General features: G+C 33.9%; 2 protein-coding genes across 2 annotated transcripts in view; one reads left to right on the top strand and one right to left on the bottom strand.

Annotated features, from left to right (window-relative positions):
* The window catches only part of LOC126824272 (ataxin-2), a 121,087-nt gene that overhangs the window by 49,904 nt on the left and 53,701 nt on the right, over window positions 1–17,482 (bottom strand). The window lies entirely within an intron of this gene.
* The window catches only part of LOC126823848 (tetratricopeptide repeat protein 28), a 58,688-nt gene that overhangs the window by 19,200 nt on the left and 22,006 nt on the right, over window positions 1–17,482 (top strand). The window contains exon 2 of the mRNA XM_050552876.2: window positions 17,299–17,446. Within this exon, the coding sequence (XP_050408833.1) occupies window positions 17,299–17,446 (148 nt within the window). The remainder of the gene's footprint in view (window positions 1–17,298; window positions 17,447–17,482) is intronic.

The following is a 17,482-nucleotide window of genomic DNA, read 5'->3' as shown; positions in this document are numbered from 1 at the left end:
TTGTGGGGTGGGATGGCCGAATGGTTTATAGCTCGTGGACGTTATATCATAAGGTCTGTCATTGAGTCAACTGGCGTGGTTTAAATTCCACGGTTGTACGTGACAAGGAGTAGGGTCGCCTGTCCAACCTCGTGTGTTTTCTCTGGCTCGTCCGTTTTCCTCCCATTACTAAAGACCCCTATGCGCACGCAAATTATTGAAATAAAAAATTTCAACCATGTCTTAGTCCCGAAATGACCTAGTTTGTGATGAGTGGATGTTAAATCCCATTTCTCTCTCTTGATAAAATTTGTTACTGGGCATGCCAAATGCACCCCCTCCCTCCCTCCCTATTATGCCACTATATCAGGTGTGATTTAAGAGTACGGTTTTCAGGTACTTGCATACAGCCAGTTTGTCAATATAGACATGAAAAAGTTGGGTTCAACCTGGTATTATTCGTAATTTTTAATGGAAACATGGTTATAGATCTTAGTGTTATTGTTTGCCTGACACTACCTTCATCAAATTGTTAGAGAAAGAGTAGCATCAATTAACAACAATGTGCAAACATATGGATGTTGTCTTAATTGACTTTTATATATTTTCTTAACCAGGCCTTTGAAAGGAATGTTATAAGAGGAGGGCAGTATTTTGAAAGAAATTTGTGAGAAGATGGAATCGTGAAGAAGTTTCCATACATGCATACAATCTCAGTCTAAAATCAATTATATCTTTTGTCCTTTCAAAAGAAAACATTGAAAATATCTGAAAAGAAGTCAATTACACATTGTTGATTTTGTACCAATCTACTTACATTCAGACCCAAATCAAAATTTCATTCTGATAAAACATCAAAAGTATGTTGAAATAAATGTGATTTGATTTGATTTGACAGGTAAAATAGTTTCTAGAATTGTCTCAAAGATCTACTTCGAGACAAATCCAATACAAAATTCCATTCTGATAAAACATCAAAAGTATGAAATAATTTTATTTGATTGGACTTGGTAAAAGAGTTTCTAGAATTGTCTGTATGTACGTGGGTGTGTTAATGTAATGAAGCATAAGAAGAAATTAGTGGATGGTTATCACTTAAAGACTGATTGATCTATTACACCATGCTCGGCTCATCTGTCTAGACAGCTTGTGTAATGTTTATCATTATTTATGTCCGAGATGTCATTGAAATATCATTCACGTCCATCAAAAAGACATGAAGCAGGTGAAAATCTTCTTATAATGATTATTTTTTAAAAAGATTATCGATAAGATAATGTTTTATTTTTTTCCAGATTTGAAATAAAATAATTTATTTTTATCATAAGGAATGGTATTTGAATCCTATACCAGGATTAGAATAAGTGAAATTTTAATGTGAAACTCGGTGAACCAGAACAGGAATGTCTCCCTTAATACCTCTGGAATCTGGATTTTAAAATTTTTTGATTTTTTTAAATTTCTGTAAAATTATACAATCTGAACCAAGATTGACTTCTCAATATGCATCTATTTGATTTATGAATCGTGAAATTGTATTAATAAAATCTAGAAATTGTTGCATACTTCAGTAATTCTGCTGATTGTGCACATATGCAAGTCAACCAGCCATGAAATTATAACACTTGATTCTAAAGTACTCTCTTCATTATTGAGTATATTTAAACATTACAATCCAAATACTAATCAAATATATTATTAATAATACGGGAAGTTGGATCAAAGTTGTTCTGAAAGAGTTGTTGATTTCTTAGAACAATAACCTGTTCCAGCGTGTGGTTACTTTGAGTTTTTATAATAGTAAGTGTAGGGGGACCGCACCACACACAAACAATTACATAAGACAAATTTACGGATATGGCACAATATACAGACACCTCAAACAACAAACACACAATCAGATTAAGTAAACGGATCTGGATCTAGCCATAAGTGTCTGCTGCTCTGTACAGTCCCGGGCCTGTAGTGATACAGACTTCATTAAAAAAAAACACAAACTAACAGTAAAGGAAAGCAACTTAATAAAAAAGTCAGAAATACAACAAGAAGCAAAACAGATTTTCATTATTTTTAATGTATTGAGACATGATCCTGTATGAAAAATGCAACCTTGACCGATCCACATAGTGGCTTGGCAAATCTGCTTCTGCCTCACTGATCTGCAGTTCGCAACTTTGATCCTCATTTGCAATCTTTGAACGTAATGGGTTAATGATGCATGTACAATTTCATATGTGCACTCCGATGAATAAAAATTTATGTTTAACATTTCCATTGTTATCTTAATTAATACTGATAATGGAAATTTATTCTTTTTGATTTCTGCCATCATACTTGATGATCATCAAAGCTCAAAAACTTGCTTAAAAACTAATGTTAAAAAATTGATGCGTAGATATCATGACAATATTTACACTGTTAATGAAGCAGCACATGAAACCATTGTTTAGTAACTGCCTCAAGTCCATGCATAAAATATCTGCCTAGAAATCTATGACTTTTCTGTTATCGATAAAGAAATCTCCAGTCAATATTTTATCAACGTATTGTTAAGCTAATGACAAATTTTATCAATGTAATCAAATCATTTGTCTTCAAAGTCACTTTCTCGTCAATAAATATCTGCGGAACATTATATTGCTATTTAATAGGTAGGAAGATCAATAGCAGGAGTGAGAATATAGGATATGCTGTATTTGTCTGCAGAGGTAGGGAGACATCATTAAAATTGACTGTCAACATACTGGTCACTCTGGAAACAACATGATCCCTCTCATTATTCAAATATTACACCCTTAAAAGCTATAGGGTGTCTCCCATTGTTCTTATTGTCTGCTCCCAGCGCTCAATCAACATGGTATTAAAAGGTATTAAAAAGACCCTGTTAAAGCCTTCCTCTTTTTCCATTGAGAGATTAACTTTTAGTGGAGTGTTAGCTGAAGAGATAAGTGATAGGAGTGGGGGTTTTATTTGTCCGCAGATTGACTTGATAATTCTATTGTTCGTCTTTACACATCGTAAAATATTTACTTTTAGTTTTTACACCTAATAACAGTTATATAAAAAGCTGAAAAGGGGAAACAAAAGAAGCAACAAATTGTCGTCAATCGAACTATTTAATTATTAATAGAATGCAAAAAGAAAACGCAGATACAAAGGAATAAATACAATTGATTTTTGTTTCGTAAAACTTCAGTTAAAAAAAAGGTGACTTAGCTAATAATGAAGATCAATGATGATAAGTGTGGTAATATTTACAATATAATTAATAAATTATAAATAAAAATACTGAATGTTCTAGAACAATATGTTATTAATTAAATTTTATCAGAGAAAACAACTTATGGGATTTAATCAATTTAAAAGTGAGAGAAGAAAAATATTAAATGATGTTTTAGGAATTAAAGATCAATAAAGTCTTCATATGGTAATAGATAGAGTTACTTTATAAACAAAGGTATAATTATTATTATTGGGTTATCATGGCAGACCGTGGTATATAAATATTGAACACAGGTCTCTTCTTTCAATCATATTTAATAACTGGCCCTGGTTTCACAAAGCATTCTCAGACTTAAGATTAGAATTTATTCAACTTTCAATCACTGTTTATGAGAAATATCTTTGATCCAGAAGCATAAAAACTATGCACATAGTCCTTATTCATGTATTTAATACATTAAAACAACAAAGGTTTTATAAAGGGCTATATTTTAGTTAAATTAAGGCAAACAATTTTTATTAAATTTTGAACTAAGTCTGAGAATGTTTTGTGAAACCGGGGCCATTCTTGACTGACTGGCAGTAATATTGAAAACATAGTTGTCAGTCAATTTACATGCAATGCGATAATTGGTTCAGGTCAATGGACCTGACAAGAAAAAGTTTCTAGTCCTTCAGATGGGATGGAATGTTGAGGGTACCATATACTTTAAAAATCCCTTGACAGTGAAATCCATATAGTGTCACTGTCTGGACAAAATTTACATGTGATGCAGTATTTGGTTCAGGACAGAGGACCTGGCAAGAAAAGGTTTCTAGTCCTTTTAGATGGCATGAAAAGTTGAGGTACCATCTTAAGGATCCCTTGACAGCAAAATCAAAATTAGAGTAGGCCATGTAGCGTCACTGTCTGGGCAAAATTTCCATTATATCACATTGCATGGTGTATGCCCGTCTTCATTAGCCTAGTTGATGCAGAAATGTAAGCTCTTACACCTCATTTTGTTTTTTTGTCTCAGTGTACATTTAGTTCTCAACTTTAGACTAAACACAAGTAAAGATATATATCAGAAATTAATAAAACACGTAATTTCCATCATAACACACACATGGTGTATGTCATTGTTGTAATTTCCATCATAACACATAGCATGGGGCATGTCATTCTTGTAATTTCCATCATAACACATAGCTTGGGGCATGTCAATCTTCTTAGCAAGGATGGTGTAGAAAAGTAGGACGTTAAACCCCATTTTATTTTATTATCCTAGTCTGTGTACATAGTTCTCATCTCTAAACACAAGTAGGAGGCTTTGATGGCCGAATGGTTTGCATGTATCATAAGGCCTGTCATTGAGTCAACTGGCGTGGTTTTGAATCCCCGGAGTAGGGTCGCCTGTCCAACCTTGTGGGTTTTCTCCGGGTCCTCCGGTTTCCTCCCACTGCTAAAGATCCCTGCGCACAAGCGAATTATTGAAATAAAATTGAAACTATGTGTTAGTCCCGAAATGGCCTGGTTTTTGTCGAGTGGACATTAAACCCCATTTCTCCCCCTCTCTCTCTCTCTCTCTCTAAACACAAGTAAAGATATATATTAGAAATTATTAATACTTTAACAGGTAACCGGTTGAACTTGTTATATTAAAGGTGTTTAAACTGGACACAGGTAAATAGCCTTGTTTATTTCTTTGATGGAGATAATAATATTTCATTGATAAACCCCCACCACCACCAAGGTCATAGGGGACAAAAAAACATCGACCATATTAACAGTTAACAATCATACGAGCATGATCAAATCATCAACGTTATTAAATATGACAATGTCATAGGTTAAAGATATTGATAAAACTTGAGTATATTATTCACCAATCTCTTTGATGTATAGTACAATATAATATGTGGACATCCTCTTTTTTATTGGTAGAAGAATGGTAGTAATTATATGGGTAGGGTTAACTAAGCTTGACCGATCCTTCCATAGAAATTGGACTTGATATTGAGGAATGTGGATTAAGATTGGATTGGGCATCTTTATGAAACTGTTCATCTTTATGAAACTGTTCATCTTTAGATTCGAAGATTGTAGAAAGCTCTATGATCAAAAATCATTTCAGATTATTCTTACATTCCATTTTCTCTTAACACAAGGTACAATTTTATGGATACACAATTACTGAGTTTGATACTAAGCGGCATACTCTATGGATACTCTCATCTTTATCTGTTAATATATTCAATTACTAAATGCCATTTTTCCTTGTATCTATGCTTTTTTGATTCAACTCAAGTTGTAGCCAAAGAAATGAAATGAAATGGGGTTTAACATCCTATATTTCTGCACCTGCTGTAAAAATGATGATGGGCATATGCCACACCTTGTGTATGAAAAAGATTTTGCCCAGACAGTAGCGCTATGAACTACTCTAATTTAGAATTCCAAATGTGAAGAGTTCTTTTATGGGCATGTCAATGTGTACACATAAGCCTCAATTTTTTGTCCTATCCAAATGACTTGTCAGGCCCTCTGTCCTGTATTGGTGGCAAGGGGAAACAATGCTTGAAAATCCCAAGGAACTTTCTTGGAACACACAGGAAGAGATAGCAAGACCTACTATATTTAGCGAGCCAGTGTCTTACTCAACTGCGACTCCTATTTTTATTACATCATATGTAATGGTAGATAGAGATATCTGAAATGGTGCTTTGTTTCTCTGTATTTTTTTTTTTTGATATACATCAAATGGTTCTTTTTTTTGTAATGGTATTTTGACTTTTATAATATGTATGCTGCTCTTAATGGTCGTATTGATACAATCAAACCTTATCTTACATTAATCTCATCTTATGAGCTTGCTTTAATGTCACTGGTCGTTTAGTTCATAAATATAGATTTTACTCCAATATCTTGCAATCAAACGAGTATAGATTTAGTTTGTATTAAAATAAAACTGCTTTTATGTTCTTTGTAAAATCTGTTTTATCTCTTCTGAAGCTTCTGATCATTGTTTGGAGTTTTCAGGCGATATCTTATATTTCACAGTTTAATCTACTTTTGATTATTATTTGTGTGATTAAGAAAACCAAACAAAAATATCACAAGAAATAATCTTGTGGCTTGGACTCAATCAGATTAAAAAGAGGCCCATCAAAAGAATTTACAGATAGGTGGTGCTTATATAATCTGCAGAGAGAGTAAACGAGAGAGATGGGTGTAATGTCCACTTGACAAAAACTAGGTCATTTCGTGACTAACATATACAAGTTAATTTCAATTATGAGCTTGCTTGTAGGGGTCTTTAGGAATGGGAGTAAACCTGGAGAAAACCCATAAGTTTGGACAGGCGGCCCTACTCGTTGTCACAAAATTTTTAATTCATCATATCTTTGTAAATACTGAATGAAATTGAACTGACTTTGGGCTGTCAGTCCTTTTAGAGATTTAGCTTATTCACAATATTGTAGTTTGTAAGAGATTAACATCCCTCAAATAAAAACTAGTGACTTTAAGGTAATGATGCATCATTTGCATTTTTTTCTAATACATCAAATTTCTCACGGCATAATCCACGTTCATATGTACTCAGATTAATTATTTAACATTTACAGTGCACTCTGTCACATCCGACCTCTGATCATTCCGGCACTCTGTTACATCCGACACCATTTTCATGTCCAGAGTTTATTTCCTTATTACTTCAGCCAAAATATCTCTGGGTAATTCGACCTCTGTACGTTCTGGATTACGACATCAATCAGCCGTCCCGTCATACGATTTCCATTGAATCGGCACTGTATAATCCGGCCTTCAATCGGTGGGTTTGAAGCAAACACTTACCGATCAATTATCCGTGAGATTAAAACTGGATGGGTGTGAAGCCACAAAAGATTAACAAGCAATCACCAATCAATTATCTGTGAGATTAAAACTCGCTACCGTGGGTCTTTGTTGATTACTTTGATAATTTTAATCTCTTGTATGACAGTTGTGACAAATACTCAAGAATATTCACGAATTGTCCCCGAATTCACGGTCGTAAAAATATTCCTAGCACCTGTTGGAAACATTCGTTGCGCATGCCGATTGAACCTGAATAACCTATAAGTTTGGTCACCCTACGGATCTCTTCGAACCGTGTGACGATGACCTGGGGATGCTTGATTCACAGTATGGAACGTCCCGAATTGACAGAATTGCATTCGAGTGACGCGGAAATCAGTCCTGTCACAGTTCTGTCAGTCCCGACGACGGAGGTGGTGTGAGTAGAATTGTGACATAATTAAAAACGACGAACAGGTTTCGGCTGCATGGTTTGATGAGATATTTATATATCCAGTCGACTCATGCGTCGTAGCCCAAAGTACCCATTTTCACTAGCTTGTCGCTATTTTTGGGATTGAGAGAATTTAATTCAGGAACGTTCAATCGAGTACGCCCATTATCAATGAACATGTGATAGTAAAGACAAGAGTGCGATCAACTGAAGAAGATAAATTAACGACAGACTTGACCTATTCAAAATGCCTACGCATGTTAAATGAAATAAAAATTAATGTAATAAAATTTTGAATGTACAGAAAGGTTTATCATTTTTTAAAGGGAATAACATTCTGGTGATTCGAAGTTCTTTGTTCGAAGCTACATTATAATAATACTTCCAGTTTTCAAAGTTGCAATATTTCCGGTTTTGAGAAAACTGGGTATTCCGACACTCTGCGTAATCCGACATATTGTAATGATCCCGTACGATGTCGGATGTGACAGAGTGCACTGTAATAAGTAAACAAAATAGTGGTGAGTTTATTACATAGTATGCTGCATATAGATCAATTCAGCATATCTTTGTATATGCTCAATGAAAATGAACCATGTATGGACTTTATGTTTTTCATGATATATTTATATAAAATGTCATACTGATTATTATTGACATCCAGTATTACTATTGATTATGATGTTTGATGATTATAAAACCATGTGATATAACCAAGGAAATTAACTATAAACAAAGACTTCCTGTTATCAACACTAGATAATTATTGTCCACATTATTACCCCATACCCGGTAAATATCAAATATTATGTTTATCATTTGAAGATATTGAAGATTAGTTTATTGTCTTAAAGATAAACTTAAGTAGATTTCACATTAGCTATAATCCTGTTCCTTATCACAAGCGATCATCACCATTATCAGTCACAATATATAATCACCATTAAAGCGGCTGAACAACGTTTTTCGGACAATATCTAATTTTGCATAGCTTAAACATATATTACGCAAGAGCTAAATCTGCCTATTGCAGGTCTTTCTTTAGGTCTGAAATGTTATCTAAATTATTAATTAGACATTAATTAACTTATCCCAGACCATAATCAACTCTCGATGTCAATGCTTACCTGCAATATTTAGTGGATTATGATCCGATTTGCTGCTCAACTTTCATTCATGAATTAATCGTGAAATGGATAATCGAGACTATGTTTTTTATCGTACCGACTTTAGTAATGATGTTAGAGGCTAGGCCGAAATTTAAATTGCTTAATTCTCGGTTCATTTTTTTTAATTTGACGAAATTTTCAGCAAATTGTCTTTACATTATCTAGTTTTGAACTATTATAGTGAGAACTGCCAGCTCTTTATCTAATCTCCCATAGTGTATCTTTAATCCAAGGTGAGATGTACACAGAAGATAATCAAAAGATTTGATCTAACACTTAAGTGGTGCTGGCTTGTTGAAATCATATCTTTGGAAATATTGAATGGAATTGAACCATTTTGAACCTAGACTTGATTAACTAAAGTTTGCAAAGGTCTCAGAATCATTCAAATGTAATGTTAGATTGCTTTCTAAATTATTTATGACACAGACATAAGGGATTCTGTTTCATTGAACATTTTTAGATGGGGTTAACAACCGAGGCCACAATAAGGTCACTAGAAATCTTTGTCATTTTCAGGAATTTAGGGTCAATATGCTTCTATCCTTTTCAACATTAACAAGACTTCATCAATAATACATTTCTTGATTATGGTAATTGTTCTGTAGTATATCGTATGATTACACCCCCCCCCCCCACCAAGGAAAATATTTACACCTGCTCAATATTTTCTGTGTTTAATTCACGTACTGGCTTCTAGTTCATGTCATTAATATTCCTCAATAATTACCTGTCGGACAAAGATCTTTTTGGAGACTACATTTAATCTATATTAATGAATTAAATGATCTATTAAGACCAGGGGAAGACTAGTTCGAACATGATTTCTATCGAGGATTATTCCCGTCTTGAAAAGATTTCAAGTTGACAGGTAACGTATGATTGTGGACTGTGGGTGGTCACTTAACGGTCAATCAGGACACACTGGACACTTAAGTAGAACAAGTGAACGCTGATTGCATACTAAAGGTATAATAAGTAGTTTTATCAGGTGAAGTGAGAGGATTTGAAGAGGTTTTTATGAGGATATAAGTTGGTCGTTGAATTACCTATTCTATTATAAATTTCTTGAGTCTTTTGTTTTTATCAATTAATGAGTTATGGTTTTATTTGTTATTTGAAATAATTGCTTATATTAAGAGGTTGATTTCAAGTGGGTCGCAATCTAGATAAGTAATGACATTTTTTGAGAACCTAGATCAGATTTTTCTACTGTTTTTGATTATAGATATCAATATGCAAATTTTTTTCCCCAAGGTGTACGGTATTTACCATTCCAATAAATAAGTAACTCTCCACCCTGTAATGTCCCCCCAACTCCCCATTTATTGACTTCTTGGGCATGGGCAGACCCATCCACATAAGATATTACTAAGCATACCTGTAGAATTCAATAAAAGAGGGTAAGATATGTTGGAAGTGATTTTATTTCCAGGTGAATGTACATAACACAAGCAATCTGTGCAAATATCAAACACAATTATAATCAAATTTTCCACCTGTTATTATATTAAAGTTATTTTATATATACTTGTGATATTTGCATACACCAACCATTTTCAATAAAGTTTAGAGGTGTGTGGAAGTGGATGCACTCTGTAGATCATAATACCTGTCATCTATACGAATGTCATGGGTTCCGTAACAAGAAGTAGGGTCGGTCTAACATTATGGGTTTTATGTTGGGTACTCAGATATTTCTTTCACTTCTAAAAATGCCTAGAAATATACCATATGTTAATCCAGAAATGACCATATAAGTGTTAAGTGTACATTAAACCCCATTTCCGTCTCTCTTTACAAAGTTTTATAATATATCTACCAGCCATTTTCTCGTTACTTTGATTACCGGCAGACAAAACAAGTTTCGATACAATAAAATCTTATCTTATCTTAATCACTGAATTCTATTAACATCTGTAGCATTAATTAACATTAATTAACAACAATATACCATAACACACAGCATGGTTCTATAGATAACAATCACTATATTATATACACGCATGTTTCAACAAGATTTCACAATATACCAAATTAAAATATCTATTTTATCATAATAATACAGTAGCCATTAACATAGATACAAAAAGTCGTTTAAACTATAAAATTTTATAATAAGTTTAAATGTTAATGGTCAGGTTATAAAGTAAACTTTACTGTATAATACAGGTATGGTCTATTATGGTATATACCTATATATCTACCTATCTATATATTATATACAGGGTGTGGTAGAATTTATAATGAGGTATATATTAAACATATTTCATTATCTGACAAAACGACAGTTTTAAAAAGTAGATATGGGATTACGATATATATGTAATATGTATCATTTTTATTTTTTTGTAAAATGATTATATATGTGCAACTTTTACTCGACAACAGCAGGAAATTATTGTTTATATTTTTTTAATGCTAAATATACTAAAACTTAACATCATATTGATTTAATGTCAGATTTCATTAAGTGACACATTGTTTATTCTTTTTTAAAAATAATTTCACAATAACTTTTTCTTGCTTGTTTGTTAAAGTTAAATGTTTGCTTTAATTCTTGTTATTGAGCGTAATTTTATACTGCGTTCATTGGGTATTTCGTTGTATTAACTAATAAATTTCTCATATCCTCACTCTTAATAGTAAGTACACGGGGACTGCACCACACATAAATTACACAAAATAAATCTACGGACAAGACAATACACAGAAATCACAGACAGACATGACATACATATCAAATTTAAAAAGTCAAAGCCGCTGATGGTCTTTCGAGTTGTTGAATCCCTTTCAAACTAAAATATTGTGCAAATTGAATCTCTAAGAAGAATATCATTCCAAAGATTTTGAGGGGGGGGGGGGATGGCCGAATGGTTAGCACGTGCGCGTTGTATTATATGGTCTGTTATGGAGTCAACTGATGTGGTTTCGATTCCCGGTTGTATCTATCAAGGAGTAGGATTGCCTGTTTAACCTCGTGGGTTTTCGTTCGGGTCCTCTGATTTCATCCCACTTCTAAAGAAGACCCCTACACACAAGCAAATTCTTGAAATAAAATTGAACCATATGTGAGTCCTGAAATGAACTGGTTTGTGTCGAGTGGACATTAAACCCCATTTCTTGTACCTCCAAGGATATTGTCCTGTATTTGGTGAATGAAAATTTCACACCATTCGGCATTCTCTGCCAATGGTTAAAATCTTTTAATATGATGGAAGTCAAGCTGGAAGATTATCTATTGTTGAGATTTCGGATTTGTTTCCAGAAAGGTTAACTAATCAATTTAAGTACAGTTTAGCATGGATTAAGATGTGAAAAGAGCATATGACCGGGATCAGTGACTTTAATAGTAAGTACAGGGGGACTGCACCACACACAAGTACACAAAATAAATCTACTGACAAGACACAATACGCAGAAATCACAAATAAACGCACATATCAGATTAACTGAATTGACAAACAAACTTTTCCTAGTTGAGTGATGGGAAAAAAATGTGTTTTTTAAATTCAAGTGATTTTTAGTGACCTTTTTACTGTTCCTAGCTGAATGATGGAAAAGATGTGTTTCATAGATTCAAGTGACTTTAAGTGACCTTTCCTAGCTGGATGATGGGAAAAAATGTGTTTCGTAGATTCAACTGACTTTTTTACTTTTCTGAGTTGAATGATGAAATAAAATGTATATTTGTAACCATGATGGGTAGAAGAGTATATGTATATGATAATCCAATCTTCAAGTCTACACCAACCTATAAGGATTAGAATATTGTAGCGAGACAACTAACAACATGTTATAAATATGTTACCTAGTTTTACAACGCTTTGTTGACTTTATGATTTGTTGCTGTCCTTTCATCTCAATACTATCACACTTTTTATATCTCTGATTGTGGCTTTGATGTCACATTTTTGTGGTTCAATGCATCCACGATCAAGCTAGAGCTATATTGGACATTATAATAGTCGAACATGCACGATATTGTTAATTAGGTGTTTATTAGATAGAATTGTCACAATAAATACTATTGAAGATATAATTGTTGTGACAGTCAAACAAAGAGAAAGGTTATAGACTGGACAAATGATTATGGGTTATTTGATAGTGTTCTGTCATCAAAGAGAAATTTTTATGTTGTTTGAAGTTGAATAGAAACCTTGGATATAAATACGCCAGGTTAATTACCTATATTCAAATACGTATGATATTACTTATGATAGACAACATTAAACGTTATTGCTAACTTTGTGTCTGAACGTTAAAATTATTCAGAAAAGCAAGAATATTGTCTGGATCAGATTTGATAAAACTGATTGATCTGTACCTAGCAATTGAAATTTATCTTAAATATTGGGAATGTTTCTCTCACCAAAGTCCATATCCATGAATTTTATTACGAGCAGGTGTGGTAAATTAAGGCACTAAAATAAGAGACAATGAATTTACAAGTATAGACCGTAGTGTAACAGAACTTTGTGCCATCAAGTTTGATTTGGCTAAAATTCAAGTCTTATGAAAGTCCCATACTTTAAAATGATTTGTATGCAATTTCTCAAAGAACCATATGTGCCGTCAAGTTTGATTTGGCTAAAATTCAAGTTTTGTGAAAGTCCCATACTTCAAAATGATTTGTATTCAATTGCCCAAAGAACTATTTGAAGACAATGAATTGTTGAGCTCCTGGTCTGGTATCTAACCAAACAATGTTGACTTCCTCAGTATATGAGATTCAATGACAGTATTATCTGGAAATGCAGGACGGAGTGCCTGACAAGGACAACTGTCTAGTTCTTCGGATGAGACGAAAAACTGAGGTCCCTGTATACATTGGAATGCATGTAAAAGATCCCTTAGCAGTTGGAATTCGATATAAGAGTAGGCGATAGTGCCGCTGCCGGGCAAAATTTCCCTCATAGCACACTGTATGGCGAATGCCCATCTTCATTAGCCCAGCATAGGAGCAGAACTATTTTGTCATCCATCCCCCAAGCCTTCAGTTTTGACATAAATCATTAAGTCTCTTAAGTATCTAATATAGCCTAAGCATTGCCTCAAGAAGAACAGATCTGTATTTATAAAAAAAATGAAACAAGTTTGTTTTAAAATATCGGTATTCACTCTTTATGGATACATTTTGCTTTTACCATCCAGCAAAACATAAGGGACACTTTGGAAAGAGGGGGGATTGGATGGCCGATTGGTTAGCATAAGCGCACTGTATTATAAGGTTTGTCATTGAGTCAACTGGCGTGGTTTCGATCCCCCAGCTGTACGTGACAAGGAGTAGGGTCGCCTGTCCAACCTTGTGGGTTTTCTCTGGGTCCTTTGGTTCCCCCCCTCTGATAAAATTATTGAAATAAAATTGAACCATGTGTTAGTCCCAAAGTGACCTAGTTTTTGTCAAGTGGATGTTAAACCCCCCATCTCTCTCTCTCTCTCTCTCTCTCTCTCTCTCTCTCTCTCTCTCTCTTTCTGTCTCTCTCTCTTTGGAAAGACCTAGCATGGATTAGATACTAAACCTTATTAACTGATACTTATAAACTTATTGATTGAAAAGGGGTTTTATTGATTGAAGGAAAAGGGTTTTATTGATTGGAAAAGAGATATTTCTTCATTAGAGACACTTTTGGTAAGACCTTATGACTTAGATAAAATCTTATTAACTGATGCTTATTTAAAACTTCAAAATTTGTGTTAAGTCTGAAGATGACAAGGAGATTTTATTGATTGATAAAAGTTTTTTTTTGTAAAGGTTCTTAAGAGATGTCAGCAGATTTTTATTGACTGTAAGAAGCAAGAAATTCATCAAAAAATCATTTACCTTAATAATCTTTTACATAGATCAAAAACAACTACATGAACAAAAACAACTACAAGATTTTTTTTTGTCTCTCAATGGTAGGAAACAAGAAAACCACAATAAGAAATCATTAGGCTTAATAAATAATCTTTTACACGGATCAATTGAACAAAAGAAACTACGAGAAGTTTTTTGTCTCTTAATGGTATTGATTATTTTATTGTTTAGTGTTTTATTGCTCATCTTAATAAGTCGAGCTGCAGAAAAACTATTGTTCTGAGACGAATCTATTGTAATTGGACAAACCATTTGTTCTATTTATCCACGCGCTTGTAGCAGACAAATACAAAAGATAAATATTCGAACATGTCTTAATAACAGGTCTTAATGTACCCCCTGTCGACATCCACGTAAAGTAAATCACTTCAACTACATTAAACATGTTTTTGTTGAGGTGTGGAATCAATATTTAAAATATGAGAGATGATTTACCTGTCAGGTGGAATATAGGACAATGTTGTCACAAAAAACAAAGACAGATGACATTTTTTGTTGAAATCCCCCAGGTTTTTTGTTATTATAAAGAATAGTATGTTTTTATAGGGTTAGGTGTGGTGGTGTTATACCTGCTGATAATACTGGTATATGGAATGTTTTTTTTGAGGATAAATCTTAGAAAAATCTAAAACAAAAGCAAAAAAGATGTTGATTTGATTTTGAAAGATTTGTATTTTTATGAAAAAAAGTTATGTAAAGGAAGATATCTTAAATATAACAACGAGGTGTGTCATACCGTCGTTCAGTTGTTTGAGTAAACGGAGCAGATTTTGTTGGTGCCATCAGTCTGTTGGTCATTTCTATTGCAAGATAAAAAGTCTGGTGTTAAAATATAGATTAGAAGACTATAGTTTATTTAGGAAAAAAAAAATATGTTCTCATCAAAAGAACTGTGTTAAGAATCCAATTGACTTGAAATAATTAAGATAGTTTGTCTGGGCTCTGCGTCTCTTCTGCCCATCCTCATTGCAAGAAAAAAGGACAATATGAATGAACCAGAGCCATGTGGAACTAACTGTATTAATATGGAGCATTGTGTTCAGAGCTGAATCATTACATTTTGCAGGTTGGGTTGGATAGCGGAATGGTTAGCTTGTGCGTGTTGTATCATAAGGTCTGTTATTGAATCAACTGGCATGGTTTTGATTACCCGGTTGGAAGTGACAAGGAGTAGGGTCGCCTGTCCAACCTCGTGGGTTTTCCACGGGTCCTCTGGTTCCCCCCACGGCTAAAGACCCCTATACGCAAGCGAATTATTGAAATAAAATTGAACCATGTGTTAGTCCTGAAATGACCTAGTTTGTGTTGAGTGGACGTTAAACCCCATTTCTCACCCCATCTCTCTCTCTCTCTCTCTCTCTCTCTCTCTAATCGGAAAATCGGAAAATATAATTCAATAAAGCCCAATGACCAAATTATGATGTTTGTATTGAGGAAGACATATACACGAGTTTAAATATTATCAAAGATTTACCAAGATTTTTAACCTAATTTAAATTTATTTGACTTTAGGTTAAAAAATATTTTCTATCCCACTGACCAACTGCCAATATTTGTTTGAGTGAGATGAAGTCGTGGTTTGGTTGGTCATAACTTGAGTCAACACCACCTTGTTGATACTGTATTTCTGTGGCAACCAAGTGTTCATCTCAAGTACTTCCTATGTATACTTTATCTATATACTTATGACTTGTCTTGCCTGGCAGTATCAACATGTTGTCAACCCCCCTTTACTCGGGTCTCCGTCTAGCAGGTGTGTTAACATAAGCTTCTTGTAGTAGTGGGCCGTACAGTTTATCAACGTATTTAACCGTTGATAGTATTTAGATAAAACCGGGAGTCCCGACACTCCACGAGTAATCACCACAATATTTGTGTTTTTGTAAACATTGTTTGAACCTCATTTTTTTGATAAGTTGTACCAGGTGGAGGTTTCTCTGTTATTATAAAACACCCTATTTATTATTCTTACCCTTCTTATATACAACTTATTGGACATTACAGTGGTGTGTAGAGAGGGGTGGGGCATAGTGGGTAAAGGCCACAGGCATACAGCCATACATCTAACATGGGTATCCAATGAAAGAGTGAAAGTAAATTAATTTTTTTGAAATTTGAAATTATCACTGTCAACCTACCGTACTTAATTTTTTATTTTATCTGTTTTGTCATATTTTATAAAAAAAATGTCTGCCTTTCTCACAATACTGAGTACTAGACTCTATACTTGAGTATTGGGGTTATACAATCAAAGAGTTGGTCCATGCATCACCAAGTCTTTACATGCCACTGGGACATTAACCGGTAATACCAGATAGAATGGGGGTCGATACATTCTGAACTGCTTTTGCACCCCAGATAATAACTAGCTCACCAGATACATATTTTTATTTTTTTCCCCTTACCGATTCATTCACCTTTTCATAAATCAATAACTGGTACTCATATCTGTAACTAAAATGTGATGTCATCCTTTGATGTTGGCGTACCATTATTTCAAATAATGTATGGGCAACTTATCAATTGTACATTATTTATACTAGTGAAATATTGAACTTGCGGGATGCATTTCACTGTAAAAGCATGTGCAGAGTGTCTGTATTTTAAGTTGTTCAATGGTCTTGAGCTTAAGACATTGCGTAATATATTAAAACGACACTCAGGCCTTACGGCCCTCATGTCGTTTCAACAAAGTATGTGTTGCCATTCATTGTTTAGTCCACAATTCCTTAAATTGAAAAAGAAATATAAACTTATTCAGCATATTTATGATATAACTTTTTTATGTTTTCAGGCCTATTTACGTGAAGGTGTAGCATTACAACAACTAGAGCAACATGGAGAAGCTTTGGCAGCGTTTGCGTCTGGTTTGGCTCAAGAACCAACCAATGCTCATCTGCTGGCAGGGTTGGCAGACACGGCTCTTAAATCACCCCTCAGAGGTAGGTCTCGTCAAGAATTTTAGTAAACAAGCTGTA

This window comes from Patella vulgata, chromosome 6, assembly GCF_932274485.2.
Source record: "Patella vulgata chromosome 6, xgPatVulg1.2, whole genome shotgun sequence".
In the NCBI taxonomy this organism is placed as follows: domain Eukaryota; kingdom Metazoa; phylum Mollusca; class Gastropoda; family Patellidae; genus Patella; species Patella vulgata.
This window is presented reverse-complemented; position numbering and strand designations above follow the sequence as displayed.